Source organism: Eublepharis macularius, chromosome 11 (genome assembly GCF_028583425.1).
Source record: "Eublepharis macularius isolate TG4126 chromosome 11, MPM_Emac_v1.0, whole genome shotgun sequence".
Lineage (NCBI taxonomy): Eukaryota > Metazoa > Chordata > Lepidosauria > Squamata > Eublepharidae > Eublepharis > Eublepharis macularius.
In genome coordinates, this window is record NC_072800.1 from 74040416 (window position 1) to 74066595 (window position 26180).

The window sequence follows — 26180 nt, forward strand, 5'->3', positions numbered from 1 at the left end:
GAGTGCTGATGAAGCTCTTAAAAATATGTTCAGCAAGTGTGTCTGATGGCTCTTTCACCCATTATAGTTTTCAAATCTGATGTGTTTAACTGTACATCTAAAAACGGAAACATATGATGGGCATAAACACATGTTTACTAACACTTAACAGGGAGTGAGGATTAGCAGTATCACCCTTGCTGAGGGCCTGCCTTGGTCTACTGCGTGAACTGGTCCACTGTGAGTTGAGGAAACACAGAATCATAGACAGAATCTTACTTAGCCTCCTGCTATAAAGTAAGGCCATTCCTTCTCTCCACTCCTCCCTAACCTCAAATTAACACAAATCCAATGCACTGTGATGATCCTAGTGACAGCCTTCTGACTCTTTATTCAACTGCTTATTGCTTTAGTGAAGGCAAGTAAAACCATATTTTACCTGGACCATGAGCCACACTCCAGATCCTCTAACTTGATCCCGTTCAGCTTCCTTTGGGTCTGCATCTCCTCAAGCACAACTACTTTGTGCTTGTCTTCTTTTCCTTAAGCACCTCACTGGCATTCATTCTGATTACTATCTTTCAGGATGGTTTGAAGAGGAACTAAGTATTTTAGGCAAAGGAAGTATCTTATTAGTAGCAAACTGGCATAAATGCACCCATCCAGTGCATAAACCTCCTTTACAACTATGTGAGAGCAATGTGAGAGGCTACCCTAAGCAATGTGAGAGGCTACCCTAATGTTGCTTACTTAGCAACCCCTCCTGCAAAAAGCAAAACCAAAGCGCAAACCAGAGAGGTCATTAAAAGAAACTTGGCACATGGTAGAAAGAAGCCAAGTGCTAGGTACTCCCAACCAGAAGCAGACCTTTAAAAACTAAAGGGTGTACAAGTTCAAACTGCCCAAGATGTCTTTAAAGTGCTCCCAGACCTCTCTGCACATGAGAGCATAGTCATTAGTGTCACTGCCGCTAGGTTCACAGCTCCCTAGGGGAACACACTGTTAATGCAGAATGGACTAGTTCCATAAGCACATGCTTGAAATTACTTGCAAATGGATGGCATTTGCTGTTCAATTTTCAGATAGAACTCAGCCTTTGATAGATTTGTCTTATAAGTACTGCCATGCCTCTTGTGAATCGGGTTTCTATTTCATTCTTTTGTTTGCATAACTTTCTTCCTTTTCTTTTTCTTCTTTAAATTACTATTGGTACAGCCCAGCATCCACAACAACAGCATGATTTTTAAAAACAAATTAATGCTACATTAGCTCTGGCCCAGTTCTGTAGCCGTTTTGCATTGCCCTCCCCCTCCAACCCTGTGTTGACAAAAAAAGGCCTTTTGCTGTCTGATAAGGCAGAGAAGAGGCAGATCTACTGCCCCTGAAAGAAAGACTTCAGGTAGGCTGAAGGGGACAACTGAAGAAGTCAACTAAGGGGCATCAGTAGGAGGAAAGTGGAATTGGTGAAGTGGTGGGGGAGGACTGACAGCTCCCTCCCTCCCAATCAACTACTTGGTCAGGGGTAATCATGGTAGCTGCCAAGTACTTTTCCTGAGACCACATGGCCTCTGTGCCTACACCTCCCAACTCACCCAACCACAGAGCAGTAACTGCCTGGTCCCCCACCCCGCCCTACCCCTCTCCATATTTTTGCTGCAGTGTGACCCATGCTTTCTTCCTAGATCTTGGCTGCTTTTTCCTTTCCCAGACTTGAGTCAAAGAGGCTGATGTTGGCTGGATGCTGCCTGATAGGGAGACGAAGAGATTGAAGAGGGGAGAGCAGGCAGGCAGGCAGGAGCAGAGCAAGCAGGCAGCACTGCCTAGGGTGGGTAGTTGTGGCAAAGCCTTTAGGATGTTACCTTCTGTAGAGGGAGGGAGGAAGGACTGTAGGACATGCTGCTGGAGCGCCTATCGATAGATCCCTGCACCTCCAAGGAGTGAAAAGGAAAGTTTATTTTTAAACTCATCTTGGCATGGATACATACTGCTGCTGCGCAAAAGGCCTTGGGTGAAATAAGCAAGGCTCTCCTTCTTCTTGCCTGTTTTACCGACCATAATCCAAAATAAAGTGAAGGGGAAAATCGGTGAAAATAAAAGAAATGGTGGGAGAGGTAATGTAGGGAGACAGGTTACTTACAGATACAGTCACATCACCGACCAAGGACATGAGAACAGAATATGCTCACATCAAGCGTGTTCTGCGGTGGCCACTACCAGGTGGACTGGCCTTCCCAAAAATGTCAAGAAGACCCCCACATTGTTGTTCTTTCAAAGGCTACAAAAACCTGAATCATTCGAGCAGACATTCCTGTGAAGTTGTGTTGTCACACTGGTCCCAGCTGTTTTCACACACGTTGGATAATGTACTTTCAATGCAATCATTAGTAACTGAATTTTCCTGTGGCAAATGATCACTAAAAGTGCACTGAAAGTACATTATCCAACGTGTGTAAAAGCAGCCTAGGTTGTGAGCTAGAATAGGTCAAACTTGAGTCTTTGTCCATTGGCTTTGGCAGGTTACTATCTTACAACCTGTTTGAGGGTTCAGGAATGTTATCCCCCTTTGCAGGAGGAGCTGGATGTAAATACAATAAACTGATAACTGCCACTGACTTGCAAATGGCTGAAAAATAGGAATGCAACTTATAGCAGATTAATTGATCAAAATGTTTGATCAATGTAAAAAGGTGTACAACTAATAAAGATGCAAATTAAAAAACCTTTAGAACTTATTTTTGTTCGCATCCTACTATAGAAAAGGCTAACCGTGTTCCAGACAACTCACTTCCTACCATGGTGTACCTCCAGAGGGTGCTGCTGTGGAGGGAAGCCCAGTGAGGCAACCCATCCCTCCAGAAAGCATGCTGCAGTGGGAAGCCCAGGCCAGGATCAGGAGTGGAGCAGATGGCAATGCCCACTGGCTGCCTTCATCCAGCTAGGATCAGGAACGAAGCAAGTGGCAATGTGGCCCACCGTCTTCACACAGCTGGGATCAGGAGTGGAGCAGGAGGCAATGCCCACCCCCAGCCTTCAACCAGTTGGGATCAGGAGCAGAGCAGGTGGCAATGCCTGCACCCTGCCTTCACCCAGCTGGGATCAAGAGCAGAGCAGATGGCAGTGCCCGCCCCCTTCACCCAGCTGGGCTCAGGAGCAGATCAGGTAGCAATATCCATCCCCTGCCTTCACCCAGCTGGGATTAGGTGCAGAACAGAGGGCAATGTCCACCTGTCAACTTCACCCAGCTGGGATCAGGCATGGAGAAGGTGGCAATTCCCACCCCTCACCATCACCCAGCTGGGATCAGGAGTTGAGCAGGTGGCAATGGCCACCCCCGCCTTCACCCAGCTGGGATCAGGAGCAGAGTAGGTGACAATGCCTGCCCCCACCTTCACCCAGCTGGAATCAGACATAGAGCAGGTGGCAATGCCAGTCACCCTTCACCCAGCTGTGAACAAGAGTGGAACAGGGAGCAATGCCTGCCCCCCGCCTTCACCCAGCTGGGATCAGGCATGGAGCAGGTGGCAATGCCTGCCCCCCCTTACCTGGCCAGGATCAGGAGCAGAGCAGCTGGCATTCTCTGCCCCCGCCTTCACCCTGCCGGAATCAGGCATGCAGTAGGTTGCAATGCCCACCCCCCTTTCACCCGGCTAGGATTAGTCATGGAGGAGAAGGTAATGCCTGCCTGCCTTCCCTCTCCTTTCTAGAGCCCATTGTATTTTTTCCCACAACGGGCTTTGTTACTAGTACTAAATAAAAGCCATATGGCACAGTTAAAGGCAATCAATCAATACATTCATCCATCACATTTAAAACACATCTATCCACGTTTTTTCCCTAGAAAGGACCCCCCCAAAATGCATCCCCCTCCTTTCTCACACAGGAAGTTAGGCATCTTCTAAGACTGTTTCTGCTGCTACGTAAGTGCATTACCTAAAAACAAAGCATGGTTTTGTTCTTCAGGAGAATTGTTTTTAATCATATGCAAGTGTGTACAAACTCAATCTATTAATTAAGCAATAACAACTCCTAAGGTTTCTTTAATTGGGTGGCAGCAGTTGATTCATGGGTCAATCTTTCCATGGTATGCTTGGAAAGATGCATGCTGCCATAACTTTGAAAATAAAACAAGAGTCCAGCGGCAGTTTAGAGACTCACAGAACTTATTTCAGCATAAGCTTTCGTAAGTCAGAGCTCATTTCAGATAACTTCACTGAAACCAAGCATGTCAGTACCTGACTAGAAAGCTCTGAAGAACCTTCTTTATGTTGCCTTGAGTTCTATGATGGAAGAAAGGTTGCCAACTCTGGTTAGAGAAATGCATGGAAAGGGTGGTTTTTGGGGAGGGGAGGGACATAAGCAGAGTATAATTCCATATAGTCCACCTTCCAAAGCAACCAATTTTCTCCAGGGGAACTGATCTCTGCAGTCTGGTGATCAGTTGTAATTCTGGGAGATCTCCAGTCCCCACCTAGAGGTTGACAAAACCTCAATGGAAGAAAGGGGAACTATAACATGAATTTCCAATTCTGCTTGTATGATAGATTGATTAAAATATTTATAACCTTTTTTTCTCAACGAAGAGTCGAGGTGATATGCAAAGAACAATACTGTGCAAAAACAATAACATGCCTAAAAGTGTACAAATTCCACATGCAGTAAATCAGCAAGATAGCCTGACCGCAAACCAAAATGCTTGGAACCCCTTCTATTTTGTTGCCCTTGCTAAAAATAGGCAGCAAGGGGCTGTCTGAACCTTCAATGGTAACCCACTCCAGAATACTGGAACAATTACAGGAAGTGCCCTGAAACGAGCTGACACCAGATACAACCTCCTGATGGAAGGGACTGCTTGGAGAAATTGCTGAGAGGAATAGTTTCAGGTGGGTAGCCATTTTAGTCTGTAGTAGAAGAGCAGGATTCAGGTCCAGTAGCACCTTAAAAACCAATGAGATTTCCAGGATATGAGCTTTCAAGAGTCAAAGCTCGCTTTGCCAGGAATGTAACTTTTGCACCAGTAATTATGTGTGCAACAATTGTGTGTGCAGCTATTTGGGGAAATGGTAATATGCTATATTTGCTGATGCAAGCTCTTCTGGCATAACAGCGCCGGTGCTTCCAACTATGGCTTTGGCATTGTCCTAGTGCTACTTTCAGCAGTTGTCCTAGTGCAGTAGGCTATCACACTTTTGTGGTGATAATTGATTTCTAGTGCAGCCACTTATTTACTGGTGTAATAACCCGCACCATTAAGCCTCATAGCTACTGTCTGGCTTTATTCCTACACAAGAAGTGAACAGGGATCTATGTGTGTTTATAAGTCTGGGCATATATAGCATTTATAAGTCTGGGCATATATAGCACTAAGCACAGCTGTTCTTCCACAATGTAAAACTTTTGAATTTTGGCTTCAGCAAATACTTAGCAAAATGTGCATGTACTTATAATATTTGGCAGCTTGAGTTGTAAAGAGAATAGCCTATGTTGTCTACTATAATATATGTAAAAGATATTTTGGATTTGAGCCCAGATGAACATACAAATTGATAAAAATTTGCAGGATAGTGACATAAAGTCCCCGAGGGTTTGGGGGGAAATGTCAAAAAACACTCAACAATTTGAAAATCTGCCTGCTGTGCTAAGACATTTTGCTCCTCTTTCTTCAAAAAATATTATGGAGATGGCTTTGATTTGGAAAGAGAGCTTTTAGCTAAAGAATTACCTTTGCGTATCCCCCCACCCATAATTCACAGCACAATCCTGTATTAAGAAGCAAGAGCCTAGGTTGAGGTATTGCAACCTGTGCCTGTTCATTTTCATGAAACATGCTATTACACTGGTGGTGTATGAGGATACAGTTGCTCATATCTTTTTGACTGGGATAATTAAACAATTCAAATGATGGAAGCAGGTGCAACTCATTTAAATTAGGAAAACTGCCTCACTACAAGACTTTACCAATGGACCAAGTTTTCTACAAGGTACTAGCACATCCTTTCCCGGAAAACAACTGGTCAGGCACACGTTAGATACAAGGTATCTGAATCAATTTTTTATGGTCCTTTTCAATACCATGATCCCAGATAGGATTTCTTCTACACAGAGTTTTGGAACAGGGAATGTATGCCTCCCAAAATGAGAGTGCCCGCTACAAAGATAAAGATCCTAAGTACTGATATTCCAATAGTGTGATTTAGATCAGCAGGTTTCAAACTTTAGCAATTTGAGAATTCCGATTTTGATTTTAAAAATGTCATGGGCCCCCTCAAGCCCTCCCTTTCTCCCTTTGTAGCACACACCATGTGCTGGATAGCACCCCTTTTCTAAGCATATGCAGCAAGCCCTGAATGCCCCATAGAGGCTTCTGTCCCCAAAGAAGTCAGTGATAGCCTTATCAGCTACACTTTAAAAGCAAGTATAAGAAAAAAAAATCCATTGTCTGTACAAGGCTAACAAGGTCAGGTTGCAGTGGACAGCTGTTTCTATAGGGCCAAGACTCAAAAGGCCTTGACCCAAATTCTAATCAGTTGCATCCCTTGACTAGAAGGGGCTTTGCCCTATAGATAGCACACTTTCTTATTTGTTAATAACTTCTAAATAGAGGCTAGTTGAACAAAAGCGGCAAAAGAACTCTGAAAAACATTTCAAAGCTGCTCATAAAAAAGGAGACTAGCATTATACAAATACCAAATGTCCAGTTTTCACTTGATAACTGCCATTGGTTATTATTGTCTATGGACACCTCTATGGTTAAAGCCTTTGCAATAGAAAAAAGAGTGGAACCAGTTCATTGTTATACCAGAAGTAATGATTATGACTGCATTAGGACTGTACTTCCTTGGTGCCACTTCGCCAATAAGAGATCCTAGCACTAAGCTTTCTGAGCATATAATGCTTTGAGTTGATCAGGAATCTAGGTGACTATAGGTGGCAACTAGAGATGGGTATGAACTGGGTAAATTCCAAACTGTGCAGTCCGTGGTTCATCGCATTTCATGAACCATGAACTTTCATGAACTTGCACCGGTTCGTGAACCAATTTGTTCGGTTCATGAAAATGCCACTTCCAGGTCAGCTAAAGGTCTGCAGAGAACCCATCCCTTCTGTTGCCTAGGAAACTGATTGATCAGTGCTAGGCTGTCTGCAGTGCTGAACCGAAATACGAACCAAATGAACTGGGCTACAATTCATCACAGTTCGTGAGAAATGAGCTCCCACGAACCGCCAGTTTGTGAACCATGAACTGGCCCAGTTCCTGATAAACTTCGGTTCGTATTTTGGTTTGTGCCCGCCTCTAGTGGCAACAGCTCTAGGATCTTTTATTCCATCCCCTTCCCGTGGTGGAAAGTTTCTATCTCAGTCCTAAGAAAACTGACAGAACTCTGTTTTGTAGCTAGCGACAATGTGGGGAAGGGAGGGTGGGGGGCACGGCAACAAAACATGCCCAACACATGCCCAAACATGCTGGAGTTAAAGGGGGCCACAAATTTATAGATGGCATGTCTATAAATTTGCCCTCTGTCCTTACAAATGATATGCTTACTCCTACAGGCCTTCAGTATGAAAACACTGATCTACATGAATATACCAGAAACATTTCATAGATGCTAATTGCTGTGTGATCAGATTGACAAAATCCTCCACCTTTCAGATTGTTTTCCCCCAGCGAGGAGCTCATGGCATCATATCTATTTCTTTCCTCTTCCCTTTTATCTTTACAACAACCCTGTAAGTTGGTTAGCCTAAAAACTAGTTGACCAACTCAAGGAAAGGATTCTGAACCATACACGTGTCTAACTACACAAAAATAACATGGCCCCAGCATGAACATAATCTGTACAAATGAGTGGTAGGTTAACTTACAGAATTACTTCTACTTGGAAAAGCATGACCACAGATGATACAAACGTCGAACTATTTAACTTTAATGCATACGCATAGCGTATTTCTTACAATATTGTACAATATCATATCCAGTATGGGTGAGCTGTCTCATCATGCTCAGTTCTATAAGAATTGGTCAAGATGTTCCTTTGATACAGAAACCAGCAATTTCTACCAACCCGTCTGGACCACCTGAGTTGGCTATTGTATTGGCTGCCAGCTCAGCACATATGTTGGCCATCATGTTAAGCGACTGGCCACCTGCCCTCATCGTCAACGACTGTTGCTACCTGGGTGAGGAATCTCACTTCAGCATGGCCTCAAATTGCATGGGTGCAATTGCGCTGGGTGCTAATAAAGAGCACATCTGGTAGGCAGGGAAATTCACCAGGAAGATGGCAAATGCAGTTAACTACAGGGGAGGAGTTATGGCTCAGAGGAAGAAAGTCCCAGGTTTCAATTAGGGTTGCCAGATCCAGGTTGGGAAATTCCTGGAGATTTAGGAGGTGGAGCATGGAGAGGGCAGAGTTTGTGGAGGGGAGGACCTCAGCAGGGCATAATGCCATAGAGTCCACCCTCCAAAGCAGCCGTTTTCTTCAGGGGAACTGGCCTCTGGAGATGATTTGTAATTCCAGGAGATCTCTGACCACCACCTGGAGGATGGCAACCCTAGGTTTAATCCTTGGAATCTCTGGTTGAAAGGATCACAGTAGGTGATCAGCAGGATTTGAGTCCAGTGGCACCTTAAAGACCAACATGATCTTCAGAGTGCAAGCTTTGGAGAGTCAGAACTCCCTTCTTCAGATACTCTTGTCTCTCTTGAGTAGCAGGTGATGTGAAAGACCTCGGTCTGAGCACTGCTGCCCACTGGAAAAGATAATACTGACCTTGTTTGACTCAAAAGAAGGCAGCGTCATGTATAAAATCTAAACCAGCCCTGAGCTACTGCATCCCATGAACAGGCCATGCATCCAGTTTCAAAGTGACCAGATATTTATCTCCCATGATGACCATTGTAATTTGCATTCAAACAATTATTTTGCCATTTAACATTAAGAACTAATTATTCTTCCTGAAAACAGAATCCATAGCAATCAACGAACCCAGAAGACAATGGAATATAATAAAAGCATAAAATCTCCTTGAGATTCCGGATAAATTCAACTCCCTTGTTAAACCAAGCCGAGAGAAATACGGTATTTAAATCTTCAGATGCCTTGCTTTAGATGCATTTTTAATGTTCTTTAGAAGCATTCCCATAGCTGCCAAAGTCAGCTGGTTTGATATTATAATCCCAGATCCTGACCTAAATATTACATCTGAATCAACTGAACAGGGACAGAGTACAGAAAAAGGCTTATTCATTATTCTTGTCTGCCAAATCACAGTCTCCTGCAATCAGGATTGATTACAAACAGCCAATTAAGAAGCATTTGGAACATGATCTGAACACTAATCCTGTCTTGTGTTCTTTCTTATACCTAATTATCAGCCTTAAGATGGCTATTATACCTTAATTACTAGATTTACTTCTGGAACTCCTGCAGAAACCAATCTATGTTTGTGTGTGTATAACACACATTCCTGCGTGCTGTTTGTGCACACTATTATCTCAAACACATACAGACATAAAAATTAGGGACTATAACAAAGCATATTGTATTTAGGTGATATTAGCAAAGCTAAGGAATACATTACTTCTATTTTTCATCGGTATTTTGCAGGCTGTCTCCTTGTAATCACCAGCAGGCGCTGGCTGAAACAAGTTAAGAGTTTAAGCAAACACACCTCTCTTTTAAACATATGGAGGAAAAGGTTGTTTAAATTAAATCAACACCAAGATGCATGATCATATGAGAGGAAGGACTCCAATTACTAAATATATTGGTTTGGAAAAAGACCCTGACCTTTGGTTCTGGCTTCTTACAACCAATCCTCCCGGTCCATGTTCACACCAGACCTTGTGTGGTCTATATTATAAACATCAAGAGTTTTGATTGAAAGATTGCTTTTCATACTATCAAACTTTTCCTCTAGCTCTGTTGATTACAGACAAATGCATTAATATAAACAACTACTTTCCCCTCATTCTGTTATGTACTGTATAAATTCCTTTTACTTCCCATGTAACTGCATTTATACTGGCTAAGTAGCAAGGGGGGTTATCGAACTCTATGAACACACTGTTCCAGTCTGAAAGTCCCAGATTCTAATAGAGGTTTCCCCCACTCAGGACAGATCTGCCATCGTTTGCCTGTCCCCCCACTTAACAGAATTTGGTATAATTATTAATAATAAAAACAGACACTTGTTTTTGTATAATTTGTGTATAAATGATATAAAAATGACGAGTATCGTATAACTGGTTTACAAACAGTATAAAGATACCATAAAAGAAACAGTCAGATAGGGAACAGCAGCGGCAAGCAGGGGTGAAACAAAAAGAAAAGAACAAGTGCATAATAATACATCCCTACTTAGTAGCCCTGTTTAAATCAATGAGACAAACTGGCTCGAATGCAAGTATGGCAATTTAAGTGATTTGGGGATTCTTAAACTCATTACAATAGCATTACTACAGCTATATTAAAATGTTCCTTGGCTCGTTCATCTAAAATGAGTGAAAGGAAATATCTGCTGAACAAATACACTTGTGGGTCAGTGTCTGGCTGTAATTCGACTAACACCTTCTTTCCTTGCAGAAGCTCAGTGTGGTCAACGCTACTCAGCAAAAAGCCACTTAAATAGTTTGACAATGGAGGCCATTCACAGCAGTCAGAAGCTTGGATGAGCAACAAAAGAGCACTTATTAAAGCCAGTAATCAGGAGGACAGTATAATCCCCAACTTCTTTCAACTCTCTCTTGCTCTCGGAGGCCTATGAAAATTACCCTGAACTATCTTTAGAAACTCTTGTCTGCAAAAGAGAAGCTGAGTCCTATAAAACAAGAGCAAATACTTTAATGCCCTTTTTTAATGAGCCAGTAGGATCCTTTATTACCTAGACACCTAGGAAAAAGCCTTCAGCAGATGACATAAGAGGTAGGCATAATCTAGAGCATATATTATACTCTGCGCACATGGGTAGATGCCAGCACGGTGGGTATAAAGAAAGTCCAGAATATAAATGAATCTGGATTATTTGAGTAAATCAAATTTCATAAATGAATATTTTAAAAGACAAGCCTATATGCTTCTTTGCGGAGGTCACCAGTCATGAACTGAGCATCAGTTCATATTCTGAACGAGGGATTCCATGGCTTGTATGTTTGGAGAGCACACCCTTTTACCTGGAGATCACACCTTCATATACCCTCAGAAAGCAGTGGTATCCAGTTGTGTTATTCAACAGTCATTCAAGTTAACAAATTACCTACTTTTCCATATCGTAAAACAGCCTCTTGTTGGAGTGAGCCTCCACAGGTCGACTCATTCTCTTGCTTTAGCAATCTTGCCATTCTGGCATCTAGCAAAGAATTTCCATGACAGCTTTACTACTTCTGGGATGAAGCTGCTGAAGACTTGAGATCCTTATGCCGCATTGTGAAAGTCATAATAGCCAGTGGTACATATTCTGGCTGGTGGAGGGAGGGTTGAGAGAGGAGTGATCATGGGAAGGGCATTGTGCTTCACATTCTGCTGCTATAGCATAGTGGTTAAGTGATTGGGCTGCAAAACAGAACTCTCCTGGTTCGAATCCCACTATTGCCATGAGCTCTGCAGGTAACCTTGGGTAAGCCACTCCTCTCAGCCCCAGCTGTAATGTGGAGACAGTAATAACCACTGACCTTGTTCATTGCTCTGAGTGGGGCACTAATCTATCTAGAAGAGTGGTATATAAGAGCAGTTATTGATATGTTCTTGCCTTAAAAACAGCAGATAAACTCACAGAGGGCAGATCTGTCACTTCCTATGATCCATCGGACCTTTGTTCAACCTGAATGTTGTATACAGAACGTAGGAATAATGGTGGCAGAAGTGGCAGCCTGCACATTGCCAGCTGTCAAACAAGCTGCCAGCTGGTTGTACTGCATTTTGTTCACCTATGTAGAGATTCATAAAAACCTGAGCCTACTGACGAAACTTCAGTAATAATTCTAGTTAGACTGTAATCGACACACAAATATGCTTCCTGTTGGTATTATTTTACTCATCCTCATTATTAATGTAGTGTGCGATATCAGTAATTGTAAAAACTGGAGCAAACACTCAAGCAACTGGGTTCCCATGGTTGATGGAAGGATTCCTTTTTTAAAAAAAAAATCTCAGGCACAAGTCAAAAGTTATTAAATCAACCCTGTTACTATCATCAGCCAAACTTTAATCTCATCTAAACATAAAATCAGGTTTGTTTGACAGGACCTATTTTTTAAAAATCAAGTTGACTGACATTAATTGCATTTTGTGTATGACATATAAATTGAAGTAGTGGGTAAATAAATGGTAAGGACAGGGCAGTAAGACAGCATGATCCAGACTGCCTGATGAGTTGGGCCCATTCCAACACCATGTTAAATACAGCAAAATGTACAGTTGGGATGAAATGAGAGAGGCTAGAATTTGAGATTTTGAAGATTTTTAGGCCCTCTGCTCTGTCTAGCTCAAAGAGGCAAGTTTCTCACAGGTCAGGGGACCTCAATGGTTCTCAGAAGGCTCAAGGCCTCACAATGGGCTGAACATTGGTGTGCAAGTGTGTGCGGGGAAGTACTGAAGCAAGAACGGACTGGACGAGGAAATGGCACCTTGCGGGGTCAAATCAGATATGGCATGGAGAGAACCATGACAAGGATTACCTCTGGGTATTTGTTTAAGTTAAAAGCAACTGTACATTCCCACAAATCTGATGGAGGCCAGAACACAAGGGTTACCAACTTCCAGGAGGGGCCTGCAGATCTCCCAGAATTACCACTGATTTCCAGATAACAGAGATCAATTCACCTTGAGAAAAAGGAGGATTGTATGGCATTATACCCTAATGAGGTCACCCCCCTCTCCACCCCCCACCCCTCCAGGCTAAACCCCACAAACCTCCAGGAATTTCCCAGCCCAGAGTAGGCAAACCTAGGGTTAACCATTTATCCTCACAGTTTTCTGGACTTAACCCCCTGCCCCAGGCTCTCTAAAAACATGAAGGTACAAAACAGTTTTAACTTTATGAAAAAATATGGATATCCTGCATGTGGATTTTCAGCGCTTTATCTAAACACATCCTCATTAAAACAGTAAATGTGTGGGGGTCACATGACCAAACATTCCTCTGCAAAAACAAAATTCACTGCCCGCAGAAAAGTGACATGTCAGGAGATGGCAGTAGCGCCTACCCTTCACCCTGACTTCATATTTTGTCATGTGCAGGAAATGTTTGTGTGGAAGAACATTCTGTCAGGTGAAACCCTTCCCTCTACCTTCAATCTGAAGTGATAACAGCTGAGACGTAAATTGAAAGTACAGATTACATAAAGCTGGAATCTATTGTCCTTCTTTAAAAAAAAAATCCAAAGTCCCCCTTGGTTCCTTGCCAATCTGTGAGAAAGAACTGGTGATGGGGAGGCTACTTCACCCTTCAGTTTTTGGGGTTGATTTTGAGCCGGAAAATGATCAGAGGAGAAAGGATCAAGCAGCCTCTCTTTCCCTCCTGCTACCTTCCTTCTCCTCAAACAGTTTGACAAGGCTGCTTTGGGGTCAACAAATGCCAAGAAAAATAACAGAGAACTCCACGCAAGTGTACTTTTTGCCATTCAGGGAGAACTAGACCAAAGAAAAAGGCTGAAGGCAGGACAGTCCATCAAGAAGGCCGAGGAGAACGAGAGCTGTAGAAAAGGCGGGACAGCAATTTGTACAAATGGGCTGCTACACATTGAGTCCCTCATGCTTAAGTTTGTCACAGTCACAGGAAAACCAAGGAAGGAATTCATCTGGGGAAGAATGGCATGCCTTTCCCACCTAACTCAAAGGTTCCAAATCTTTTATTTAAACTTTTATTTAAACTCCTGTAGTCCATTCTCTCATCATCTGCCATAGTGGTAAGCAAATCAGGGAATACTTTGCCAGTCCCAAAGGCAGCAGCGGGTGCGTCAAAAGACTTACCCACGTCACCTTAGAACCAGTTAATGAGCCAGGAAGTACAATAATTGATGGAAGTTGTGTGACCTTTGTTTGCCACTGTTTTTCCTATATGTTTGCAATATTGTTGCGAAAGCATGAGATATAAAACAGTCCCACAGGATTCCCCTTTACTCTACTTCACAATCTGGGGTGGGAAAAAAGCTAGGGCACAGGTTACAATGAATGTGTAGAAGAAAAAGAGCAGGGCTGAGTGCACTGTATCATTTTGAATGTCCACAAAGAGCCAGCACACAGCAGAACCACAAGTGACAAAAGGCACAGATAGGACACTTGTCTGCTTCCCTCAAGTTTTGATGGGAAATGTAGGCAGCTTGGCGGAATGTTGGACAAGTGACAGTTGAAAAGTCCATTGGACAGCAGTCAGAGAGCCAAGCTGCAAGACTAGGATGCCTACATTTCCCATCAAAACTTGAGGGAAGCAGACAAGTGTCCAATCTGTGCCTTTTGTCATTTGTGGTTCTGCTCTGAGAATCATGGAAGAACAGTGTTCTTGATTGCTTTAGGAGAATCTTACGCATTCACACCTTTGTGCACACATTCAATTTAGCAGTGGCACCAGAAATGGTCTCCCTGCCCCATTTTTGTAATGTCTGCACAAGAGCTTATTCTGACCCAATGAGTCCCACTCCTATAAGTAGTAGTACCAACAATTTAACTGAACATCAGAAAGAGGAGGACTGGATCCTTTCTCTGGTTAATGCACTGCTGTCAGTCGCAGCTCAACAGGGGGTGCTGCTTGAGGTGGCCACCGCCATCTGTCTCTCCTTTCCCCACCCCTGCCAGGAGCCAGAGCAGCTAGTGCTCCTTCCCTGCTTGTTCCCTGGGCATCTTGAAACCGATGTGGCAAGCTGTACATGCCTAATAATGCTTTCCAGAGTCTTGCATCTTACAAGAGCTCAGGAAGCCCCGTTGGGCATGAACAGCCTGCAGTGCTGTGTTTGGGAAATCTGAAGAGAAGGAGGCCAGGTGGTGGCAGAAGTGAGGGCAACAGAGACAAGGGCAGGACGGTATTCCACTCCCCACAAATCTGCTGCATCACCTCATCATCCATCACTTCATTATAGAGCCAGTTGTGGCTGCCATGGATCAAAAGAGCTTATAGCATATATGCCATACGCTGATGAAGTCTTGGCCAAAGTCCAGTTGCAGCACTGACCAACCTGTGAACTATTCTGACATCCTGGATTTTGATAGGGTGGCCGAGTTGCGTCTACTTCACTCCTGCTTCATCCCCAACATCTACAGTTTGAATAGCAAGATTTGAGTCCAGCAGTACCTTAGAGATCAACAAGGCTTCCAGGGTGTAATCTTTTGAGAGTCAGAGCTCTCTTCTTCAGACTAGCTTGAATGTGATCTTTGGGAAAGAGCAAAATTCCAGGTCTTCTCTGGGCAGATTCTTCAAACTGAAGGGCAAATTCATAAGACAATTTTAAACAGAAGTCCAGTGGCACCTTGAAAACTAATGAAATTTAGTCCAGCATATATTGTTGCCTCTAAAATGTCACTGGATTCCTGTTTCATTTTGCTGCAACAGTAACATGGCTACCCCTCTGCATTCAAATGACAATGTTCATCACTGTTAGTTTGTTCATTTATGTCCTGCTTTCTTCTCACAGGGCACCCAAAGTGTTTTTTGACATCATTCTCCTCTACACTATTCTATCTCTCTCGGTTGACTTCCATGGCAGAGCAGGTATCTGGGTCTTCCAGAACCTAGTCCAACATTATGACCAATATAGTATTCTGGATAGGGCCATTTAGGTCTAATTGACTATTGGTTGCAGGCTGCCCGATTTCTACTTTTCACCTTCTGTGGTTCTACCCACAGCTGTAGGTACTCTGTACATCTACCACATCATTGAATATGAACATGAAACTAGGTATCTGCTGAACCTGGATTTAAACAGGAAAGAGAGAACTCACTATAGATCTGATGGCTATGGTGATAAAGGGAAATGTCTAGCCATTTCAACATGTGATGGACTTTGCGCGGAACCCCCTCAACCTACATGAAAACATTCCAATTTCATCGTTTCAGATAGGAAGCCACGCTGGTCTACAGTAGGACAGCAGGATTTAAGTTCAGTTGCATCTTAGAGCCCAACAAGATTTTCAAGGCATGAGCTTTTGAGAGTCAAAGTTCCCCTCTTCAGATACATCTGAGAGCTCTGACTCTCAAAGAAAGCTTTGACTTTCAAAAGAAGGGTTTGTGAAGAAGGGAGCTTCGACTCTTGTAAGCTTATACCCTGAAAATCTTGTTGGTTTCTAAAGAGCTACTGGACTCAAATACCAATTTGACCAAGTGAATTGATCTTGAAACAATGCTTGGACCATAATCCAAAAGACCAAAGAACATCATGAATTTATATACATCATAACCTCTATTTTTTCATAAAGCTTACATGACATTGCTGTTAAAAGCTCCATTTTGGGCTGTCTCAGGACCGATTCCACCATATATGAAAGCACTCCTCCTTACTTGATCAAATGTAGTCTTTATGTCTACTGGTTTACAGCAAAATTATGTTATGTAGATTTCTGCACTATAGTAAAGATACTGAGTGGCTTCCTTTTTAACAGTTATAACAGTAACATCTGTTTTTGATTTTTAACCCATTGACTTCTATGTAAACAAACACATTTTGTAATAGCTCTTTTTACTAAAGAACGGTAATTGATAATAATCTCGTATACCCCTAATCTCAGCCATGTAACTAATCCCTGTTAAAACCAATTTAAAGAACAATTAACTATCAAGCCCCTCCTTCTACACTTTCAATGGGCCTGAATCTGAGTGAATTTTTTGTTTGAACTGATCTGACAACAGAACACACACACACTCAGGAATTGTCAAACAAGAACGGTATTGCTTTCTGCATTATGACCAATAAAACCAGTTCATTAAAAGCTGGTTTGTGATACTGTATCTATGTAACTCCTGTAAAATAATACAGTTAACTCTGCAGACAGAGCCAATAATTTGTCAGGAGGAAAACCACTACTTGGCTTTTTCTAGCCATCCAGTCCACCTTCCCAAAAACCTTGTCTTCTGAAACTTCACATTCATTTTCTTAATGTTTTTAACCTAGTGTCTGTGAAATTTTTATTGCTCCCTAGCTGACGACATCTGATCTGAATGTAACCACACACCTCTTTGCTCAGCAGCACTTGTCACAAACCATTATAAATTATCATGCTGATAGTTTGCATTGCTGGGAAACCGGAAGAGTTCCGTAAATTCAAAGCACTGTGAATCAGTGGCATTCTTGTTTACTAACCAGATATAAAGTTTTACAAGATTCAGGATAGCTACATTTACACAGTAGGACATCAGAGTAAACAAACGGTAGAGTATGTAGACCTATGCCCTGGAAACTTTTACAACAAGCAACTGATGTGAAAAAAATAGCAAGTCAATTTTTCATCTTTCTCCGCTTTCATTTTTAACTATATTCTGCTTCTTCACAGACATGAACTATTAATAATAAATATGTTTTCTATAACACACAATAATCCCTAGGCACATCTCACACTGTATGCAAGCAGGTTCCAAATTCTGCACTCATTCCACATAGAGCAGGCATGCAATTCCAGTGGTTTTTTAGAGCTGTACAGAATTTACTGTAGGGAATACATCCTCACATTAAAAAGAATCTTGATTGTCATGTGATACTTATAATTCTTAGAGAGTATTACTGCATGCATTATGTTGATTACATCTCTCTGTCCTTAGTTTCTTTTTTTAAATGGCATGTTTAATTAATGGCAGTTTTACCCTTACTTACAAATAATGAAAGATGACCCTTGGCTCACATGTGATCACTCATTCATATAAACTTTCAGCATAAGAATTACACGGCACAGTACATCACAAGGTTGTTTCACTTTCCTACCTAGAAGAAGCCAGTAGCTAAGGAAAAACTGGATTTCTTAATACATTTATGATCCTTGTAATGGTAAAGCCATGCAACATATTAAACAAGGGTCTAAATCTGTTAGTGTGAAACAGATCTGGATTTCCCCCCCTGTGCTCATTGTCTTACCACTGATGTAATTTCAGTAGTCGAGGAGGACTGAAGTCCTCTATTTAATATCAAAATAGTAAAGAGTCCAGTAGCACCTTTAAGTCTAACCAACTTTATTGTAGCATAAGCTTTTGAGGACCACAGCTTTCTTCGTCAGATGCATCTGATGAAGAGAGATGTGGTTCTTAAAACCTTATGCTACAATAAAGTTGGGTTAGTCTTAAAGGTGCTACTGGACTCTTTACTATTTTGCTACTATAGACTAACACGGCTAACTCCTCTGGATCTATTTAATATCAGCATCTGTAAACAGAAGGAGAACCTTCTTTTGTAAGCACAAAAGAACCTTTGTTCAAAATTGCAATACTTTCCTTCACAGTTCATAGGGCAGAACTGTATGGTGTCAGGCATATGACAGATAATGCTCGTGTGGGGAAAGAGTGTGGCAAGCCACACCCTCAGAAGTGAGCGTGAAACTGCTGCTGGGGGAGGGAACATTGGTCTGGAGAGGAAAGTCCCCCCCCCCTTCTTCCCTACAACATTTGCTGAGATAACATATAGTCCTGCCTCTCACCAGAACTTTTGTGATCCACATGATTGAATGTCGGATTTGAGTCAGAAGATCTGGATTATACCTGTGCAGGCACGGCGCATCCATGGAGGCACTGAACTCTGAAGGAGGTGCCATGCCAGCCCCTGACAACGCCCCCCCCCCACCCAGAAGCAGGCCGCATCCCTGATCACCTCTCTGCCCCTTCGCTGCTGCCGCCTGCCTTGGCTCAGCTCCTGGCGAGCTGGGTGCCCAGGCGGCATGACAGTGAGCAAGGAAGCAGGCCGCCTCCCTGTCCCTTCGCCACTGCTGCCCAAGGCCGGATCGACAGGGGGGCAGCGGGGTAGCCTGCCCCCAGCGCTGCCAAAGAGCATGGGAGGCAGGGTTGGGAGGCCCTTGCCAGCCCCGCAGATGAGGCGGCTGGCTTGCCGTGCACGCAGCACATCCCAGTCCTGCGCTCAGCCACCTGTGCGGCAAGCCAGCTGCCCCAGCGCACGCCCTCACCGCCACTGCCAGCTCCATGGCGCACCATGCACTGGGGTGGCCGGCTTGCCACGCGGGCAGCACAGAGCAGTGGGGCATGCGAACCACGCAGAGGGCCTCCTAGCCCTGTGCTCAGCTGGCTGTGCGGCACACAGGTGGCTGAGCGCAGGGCTGGGAGGTCCTGCGCACGCGGCAAGCCAGCCGGCCGCCCCAGCGCATGCCTGAGCTGCCGCCAGCTCTACAGCTCACCAAGCGCTGGGGCAGCCGGCTTGCTGCGCAGGCGGGCATGCCTCCTGCCCTGTGTGATGACATCACAAAAGTGACTGAGTGCAAGGGTTGCACTGGGTGCCCGCGCCTCTAAATCCAGCTCTGCAGCCGCCTGCCTCAGGTGAGGGGGATGCTCCTGCGCGATGGCATCACAAGTGACATCGTTGCGCATGGGGCAAGGGGCGCAAGTAGGTATCTCATGACTCGAGTGATACATAGAGAGAGGCTATTGCTTAGGCATTTGGGGGGTAAAGTATTGTTTTCTTGGTTCCTCAAATCCCCAGTTGTATAATACTCCTGACCACAAATCATGAGCTTTTTATGAGTCCTGCCTGTTAGCAATCATTACAGATATGGTAAGCTGAGGGGAACTGAATTGCCTACTCCCCTCCTCACCCAAGCAAATCTTTCCTTGCCTCTGTGTCCACCTCTACTTAGAGAGAGAGAAAAATAGCTTCATTTCTGGCAGCCCACCTGACCTGAGACATTCTAAGCAGGATGGACAAACGGTGGCATTTACTCAGCATCTTCCAGGTTCTTCCAACAGGGACCCAATGGGTGCAGCCACTGTTGCCCCTCTATTCTCCTGGGAAGCAAGTGAGAGAAAAGTCACGTGTATGACAGCAGGTTACGACATGTATGACACTGTCTTGCAGACAGTGTTGGATTAGGATCTGGGTGACTCAAGTTCAAATCCAAACTCTGCCATGGAAGCTTGTTTGGTGATACTGGGCCAGTTACTCTCAGCCTAACCTACCTCATAGGGTTGTTGTGAGGATAATGTGAAAGGGGAGAAGAATTTTGTGAGCCACTTTGGGTTTCCATTGCTGAGAAAAGTGGGGTATAAATTAATGTTCATATTTGTGACTCCCCATTAGATGATGACGACAACATTATCATGTTCATATGTTCATTATTGTACTTTGCTCAGTGAATGTCCTAGCTGTTTGATTATATTGTATTTTCACTTACACGGTGTAACCCATCTTGGTTCTCAATGATAAACAGCAACAACAACATTTAATTAGGGGTGGAACCTGAAGCAGTTCAGAGCAGAGACAACTCAGTCCCACCCACAGAATATTAATCTCTTCAAATATATTTATGTTTGTCAGATTTTGTCAGATTTTCATCCTCTGGAATATTAATTTATCACTCTGTATTTCTGCCTGCAGATCACATTAAGTACGTTTTATTTGTTTACAGGACTCGTGTGTGTTTTTACTAAAATAGGGTTGCAAGAATACATATATGTGCAGCTGTGACAATAAAACGAATACCTAGTATTAGGAAATCCAAGGTTGCTTAATGCTAAAAATCCCATGATAGATCAATTCATACATTTCACCAAATACTAGGTGAAAACAATATGTGTTGCTTAAGAGGGAAGGAGTTTCCAGACCTTGCAGAGTTTTGACAGATTTTTTTTTTAATGAACCCACTTCTTCTACAGGTATGTTCCTAAGGGTTTGGCTCAAGCTTACTTCCTCAGATTTAATGGTCAGGGCATAAAAGTCAAAGGACCTGAATTTAAAAAAGGGCACAAAAATAACACAGGAAGCATTTAAGTCATTCAACCAAAGGCCAATTTAAACTGTTCTGTCTTTCTAGAATCTGCCCATAAAATTACCCCATCCTTGCTTGACAACAAAACTGCCCAATTAGAGGGGGGAAAAGACATTAATTAGGTGTGTTTCAGAGACTTGAAGGGAGCAAAGACTGCTCTGCAAAGAGGAAGAAAAACAATTTGCTTACACCCGAGGGGAAAATTCACCTAGGACTGGCTATGAAGGATTTTTTGGTTTTTCCATGCTATATAATCAGTAGCATTTACAATTTTATTGCCACATTAATGTACTACAGATCCCAAATAAGTATTTTGTAAGCACTTGAAGACTCTATGGTTGCCAGCCTCCAGGCAGAGCCTCAACTTCTCCTGGAATTGCAACCGATCTCCAAAATCCATAGTTCTCCTGAAGAAAACGGAGGCTTCAGAGGGTGGACTATGCAGCATCACCTCTCTGCCGACCTCCCTCCTCCCTCCCCATACTTTGTCCTTCTTGGGCTCTATCCCAAGTCTCCAGGAACCTCCCAACCAAGAGTAGGCAGCACTCGAAGACTCTTGTTTAAAAAATATATAGGATTTCCTTCTCTGAACTGCAAAGGACAATGACAAAGAACTTGTAAGAACATATTCACACAACCAGTTCTAGCATATCTCTATGGGGGGGGCAGGGAGAGAGGAGAAACTCACTATTTATGCTGTGGTTCAGATTTGGGCCTCCGGTGTGCTACCCAGTAACCATACAGTAACCATGCTTATAGGCATGAGAAAGCGGCCAATATTTGGAATTCTTAACCAGCGCTGACTCTGCTTTGCAGATCTCCATTGTATGTATGTAATGATATAAACCGTGATAACATTACTACAAAATACAGTGATGTATGAAGCCAGGTTTTCCCAGTGTGGTGCTCATGGGTGCCATGGCACCCTCTGCCCTTTCAATGAAAGAGTTTCCCACAGCGGCAATGGCAGCCAAAGTAGCACCTGGGCATTCCTTGGCCTGTGTGTGGTTTACTCCCTCTTCTCTTTTTTCCTCCCTCTCAACTGGGCTTTTCTTCATTTCTTTTTACTCCCCTTTTTCAGTTCTTTTGCAAAGGGAGGAGGGAGGTGTTGCCCTTGGTGTTGCCTCCTACAGCAGCTGTTTTTGCTTCATCATCACCTCCTGCAGAATTCATTTTCGATGGTACTCACCTCCACTCCTCTCAAATTTCAAAGGTGCCCACAGGTTCAGAGTCTCTCTACACAAGACATGTAGAAGGGAGATGCAATGTTAGCCGGGAAGGGTAGTTTAAAAAGACAGAGCTGGTGGCAGGGCAAATACTTTGTTATACGCTGCAGCTGTGTGAAGGGGCTGTGAAATGCCGGAAGGGAAACTTCAGCCCATTATAACCTCTGTAGGTCGAAGCCCTGCTCTGGAAGGCAGCTGCAGCCCATTTCAATTCCTCGCTGCCATCTAGTTGCGATCCCACATAGTTTTAGACTGGAGAGGTGAAACTGACAGAGCCTTTAGGGAGGCGAAGATGAAATTAATAAGCCCTCTGAGGAGCAATCTCCGCTGGCTCTGTCTTTTTTAAACTATGCTTCTCGGCTAACATTGCATCTCCCTACACTTGATGAACATGCGCTGAGGCATCTTGTGTAGAGAGACTCTCCGAAAGGCTGGGGACCTGTGCGCTAATGGTTATATTAAATTTTTAGGGTTCACTGCCTTGGGGACTCTTTTTGGGTAGAAAGGGGGCATGCAGTTGTTTTAAATAATAAAGAAATAATAACCTTATTCTCATTCCTGCCTAAGAGAAAAGAGTTTACGATGCTTTCGGAAGACACGAGCTGGGACTTGGCTGTTCTGCAAGGAAAGACAGTTGCTCAGTGGAGACCGAGGACACCCTCCTGTGTGCTCTTGCTGTTCCATATATAGTGTTGGGGTTAGTGCCAGACTCCACTTGGGGAGACTTGGAGCAGAACCACAAGTGACAAAAGGCACAGATTGGACACTTGTCAGCTTCCCTCAAGTTTTGATGGGAAATGTAGGCATCCTAGTCGTGCAGCTTGGCTCTCTGACTGCTGTCCAACGGACTTTTCAACTGTCACTTGTCCAAAATTCCACCAAGCTGCCTACATTTCCCATCAAAACTTGAGGGAAGCTGGCAAGTGTCCAACCTGTGCCTTTTGTCACTTGTGGTTATGCTCTTGGATTCAAACCTTCACTCAGCCTTGAAGCTCCCTGTTGACCTTGGATCTGTCACTCTCATTCAGCCTAAACTTCCTTACAGAGCAATGGTGAGGATAAAATGGAGAAGCAGAGGCCCACATATTCTGCCCTCAGCTCTCTGAAGGATGGAGAGGAGAAAAGGAAATGCAAATAGATATTCCAAGATTATGCAAACGCACTTTCAAGAAGCTGCTCTGGGCAGGTTATAGTGGTCACAAGAACAAACTGTGGCGCAAGCAGACTGTGAAAGATGATTTGGTGGGATTCTTCGAAGAAGAGCCTATAGGCATTAGACAGGAGGATAAACTTTGTATTCCACATTATTGCTTCATGTGTTCTAAAGGTTTATTTAAAACACAGCCTAGTGCACTCTGCTCAAGCCAGTGTGGTTAAGGAATATGAGTGGATGATAAAAACCCAGTTCTGGGTTAAAATCCCTAATCGGACAATAACAGTGCAGTCTTAAGCAGAGGCGTACCTTCCTAAGTCCATTGAAATTAATTATCTCAGAAGGGTGTAATTTTAATTTAAGATTGCACTAAAGTCACTGGCTGACCTTGGATAAACACTCTTACATTCTCATCTATAAGTAGAAACATTATTAGCATACATCACAGGATTGTTTTGAGAAATATTATGTTTAGAACAAAGGTTCACACTGGAACTGGTCCAGTCCTCTCATTCTACTGCCTGAAGACCAGCCTAGGGCGCACCTCCCTTCACAACCAGCCTCCTCGGACCACATCAAGCAGAGGCTACTAAAACAAGCCTCACTTACGCAGCAGCAGCCCTGGAAATGAGGCTGGAGGAGAAATGTGGCCCCAAAATGCCAAGGCCAGCAGTGGGGACTGGCTGCCCACTGCACAATACTCCCCGGCCCCCGGAGAAGTTGTGCTAGATGATTATATCATTAACTGGCACCCAGGTGATCCCTGCCTTGGGTGGAGTCCAGCATCCATGGAGCCTGGTAGGAAGACCAGGAGAGGCCTTGGCACGATTGTGGCAGTGGCACCTGCCCAGGATGCCCCAATGTGACTGGGGCCAGGAGCAAAGGATGGCCTGAGCAACAACCCATCTGCAGGCTGGTGAAGGCTCCTGTGGGGGTGTGGCTAAAGCCTGAGCCAGGTGATGCTCCAACCCCTGTCTCAGGTGGTGGCACTGGTCTGGGGGTGGGGCCAGGGGTGTTGGGCTGGAATCATAAATGGGTAGAGGGAAGATAAAAGAGGTTTCTATGCCAGGCTGGGGAAAAGAACAGAGTGGACGGCCCACGGTGCTGCAGAGGACCTGGGTGCTGCCAAAAATGTCTCTTGAGCTTCCATTCTAAAGCCTGGAAAAGCTCGGAGAAATGTGGCAGCACGGCTTGGGAGGTGGCTTCGATTGAGGGGGCTACTCGTATCGACTATCAGAATTTAGTTTTCACACAGGGAGTTGCATGTTCAAATGCACTTCCACATGAAAGTCTTATGTTTCAAATTAGAACTCCTTGGTCCATTGAGAAAACACGTCATGAGTTTTTTTGTAGGCTTACTGTCACATAACCAGCTGTGACATGCAAATGAAGTCCTGTGACAATGCTATGTGACATTAGCTGATGAATATTTTAATCAGAATTAAGGAGTGTAAGGGAGCAATCCTAAACAAGTCTAATCAGAAGTCCAAGGCGAGGGTCTGTGCATACTCAGGCGTGCAGAAAAATGTGATCTTGTAAATTAACCAAATGGCAAAAAAAAAAACCCTTTAAAAGTGGCCTGATAAGAACAGAACATACTCTAAAACTGATAGACAGTACAGAGAGTTTATTGTCTATAGCCATAGGCCGTCACAAATTTTCCAAACATCACATCAACTAATAAACAGTTAACTTCCAGTATCACAATTTAATGGTAGATAGTAATTCAGGGTCACTTAAAGGAGAAGTGTACGTGTGTGTGTGTGGCCTTCTTCAAGTTCTAAGACAACAGAATTCTGGAAGGGGAGATTTCTAAATTGAGCTGCCAGCTGGTCACATGTTTCACACATCCTTATTACATTCATAAAAACCATTAAAAAGTCACATGAATGTATACCCTCTGCCCTCATACAAAAATGAATAAACTGCCACTTGGAAATGATAAAAGCACTCCATGTTTGTTTTTTTAAGTATCGTGACATGTATTCAATCACGCTTACCTTCTATAAACATTTAAAAGTTATTTTCTCTAGCCTGACTTACTCAATCTTATTTTAGAACACTAACCTTTTTTTTCTTGATTCCACCAAATGCTTTTTCCTACTAGCATAATAAAACCACACCCGCTTATTACGGTCTTAAAAATAAACCCGGTATAATGTTATGGGAATGTGTAGCTTCTCCCATCCAATAAACAGCAATCAAAAGCATGTTTGTTTGTTTTGTTTTCCTTTAAGTATCATGGCTTGACTAAACCACTTTTACTGCTATGGAAATCGAAGAGGAGCCCACAATTAAAAATGCAGAAGCCAAGGTTTATTTCTCCCCTGCTTCTCTTACACGAACATTCCCACCCCATTCCACATCATTAAATGATTTCCAAACACTTAAGAGGAAAGTTTCACCGGAAATAACTGCTAATGGATCCATGTTTCCAACAAAAAGAGACAGCAGGATTACAAGATTATATCTAAAACAATCTTACAGAGTGCCTGACACTCAGTAAGCACTTGCTTTAATATCTTTACCACAAACATATGATCCGCTCTGGATTCAAACCTCTGAGGGATTCATTTTACACACTGTTTTGCACTCATCAGCTGTTTCTTTCCCCCTCCCCACACACCACAGCACCGTGGGAGATTTGTGTCCACTAGATGGTGCTATGGTTCCCTGAACCGACTATCACACTTACTTGCATTCTCTGTCCTCCAAATCGAAGTGAGGATTGAAGTTGATCATAATTCTCTGATATGGTTGAGGAGCTTGTATCAGCCATTCACATTTTTGGCTTGGATGATAAGTATTAGGGTAGCCAGGAGAAGTGAGATACCCAGGCTCGACGATTTTTATATTTTCACCACATTTATCTGCAATGAAAACAAAATTACACTTTCTGCTCAGTTCATAACGTTCAAGTGATCA

The 26180-nt window shown here is 43.4% G+C and overlaps 1 protein-coding gene across 2 annotated transcripts in view; it reads right to left on the reverse strand.

Moving 5' to 3' along the window:
• NRP1 (neuropilin 1) overlaps positions 1-26180 on the reverse strand; it is a 172833-nt gene that overhangs the window by 142665 nt on the left and 3988 nt on the right. For both annotated transcript variants that reach the window (XM_054990732.1, XM_054990731.1), the window contains exon 2: positions 25951-26125. In XM_054990732.1, coding sequence (XP_054846707.1) covers positions 25951-26125 — 175 coding nt within the window. The remainder of the gene's footprint in view (positions 1-25950; positions 26126-26180) is intronic.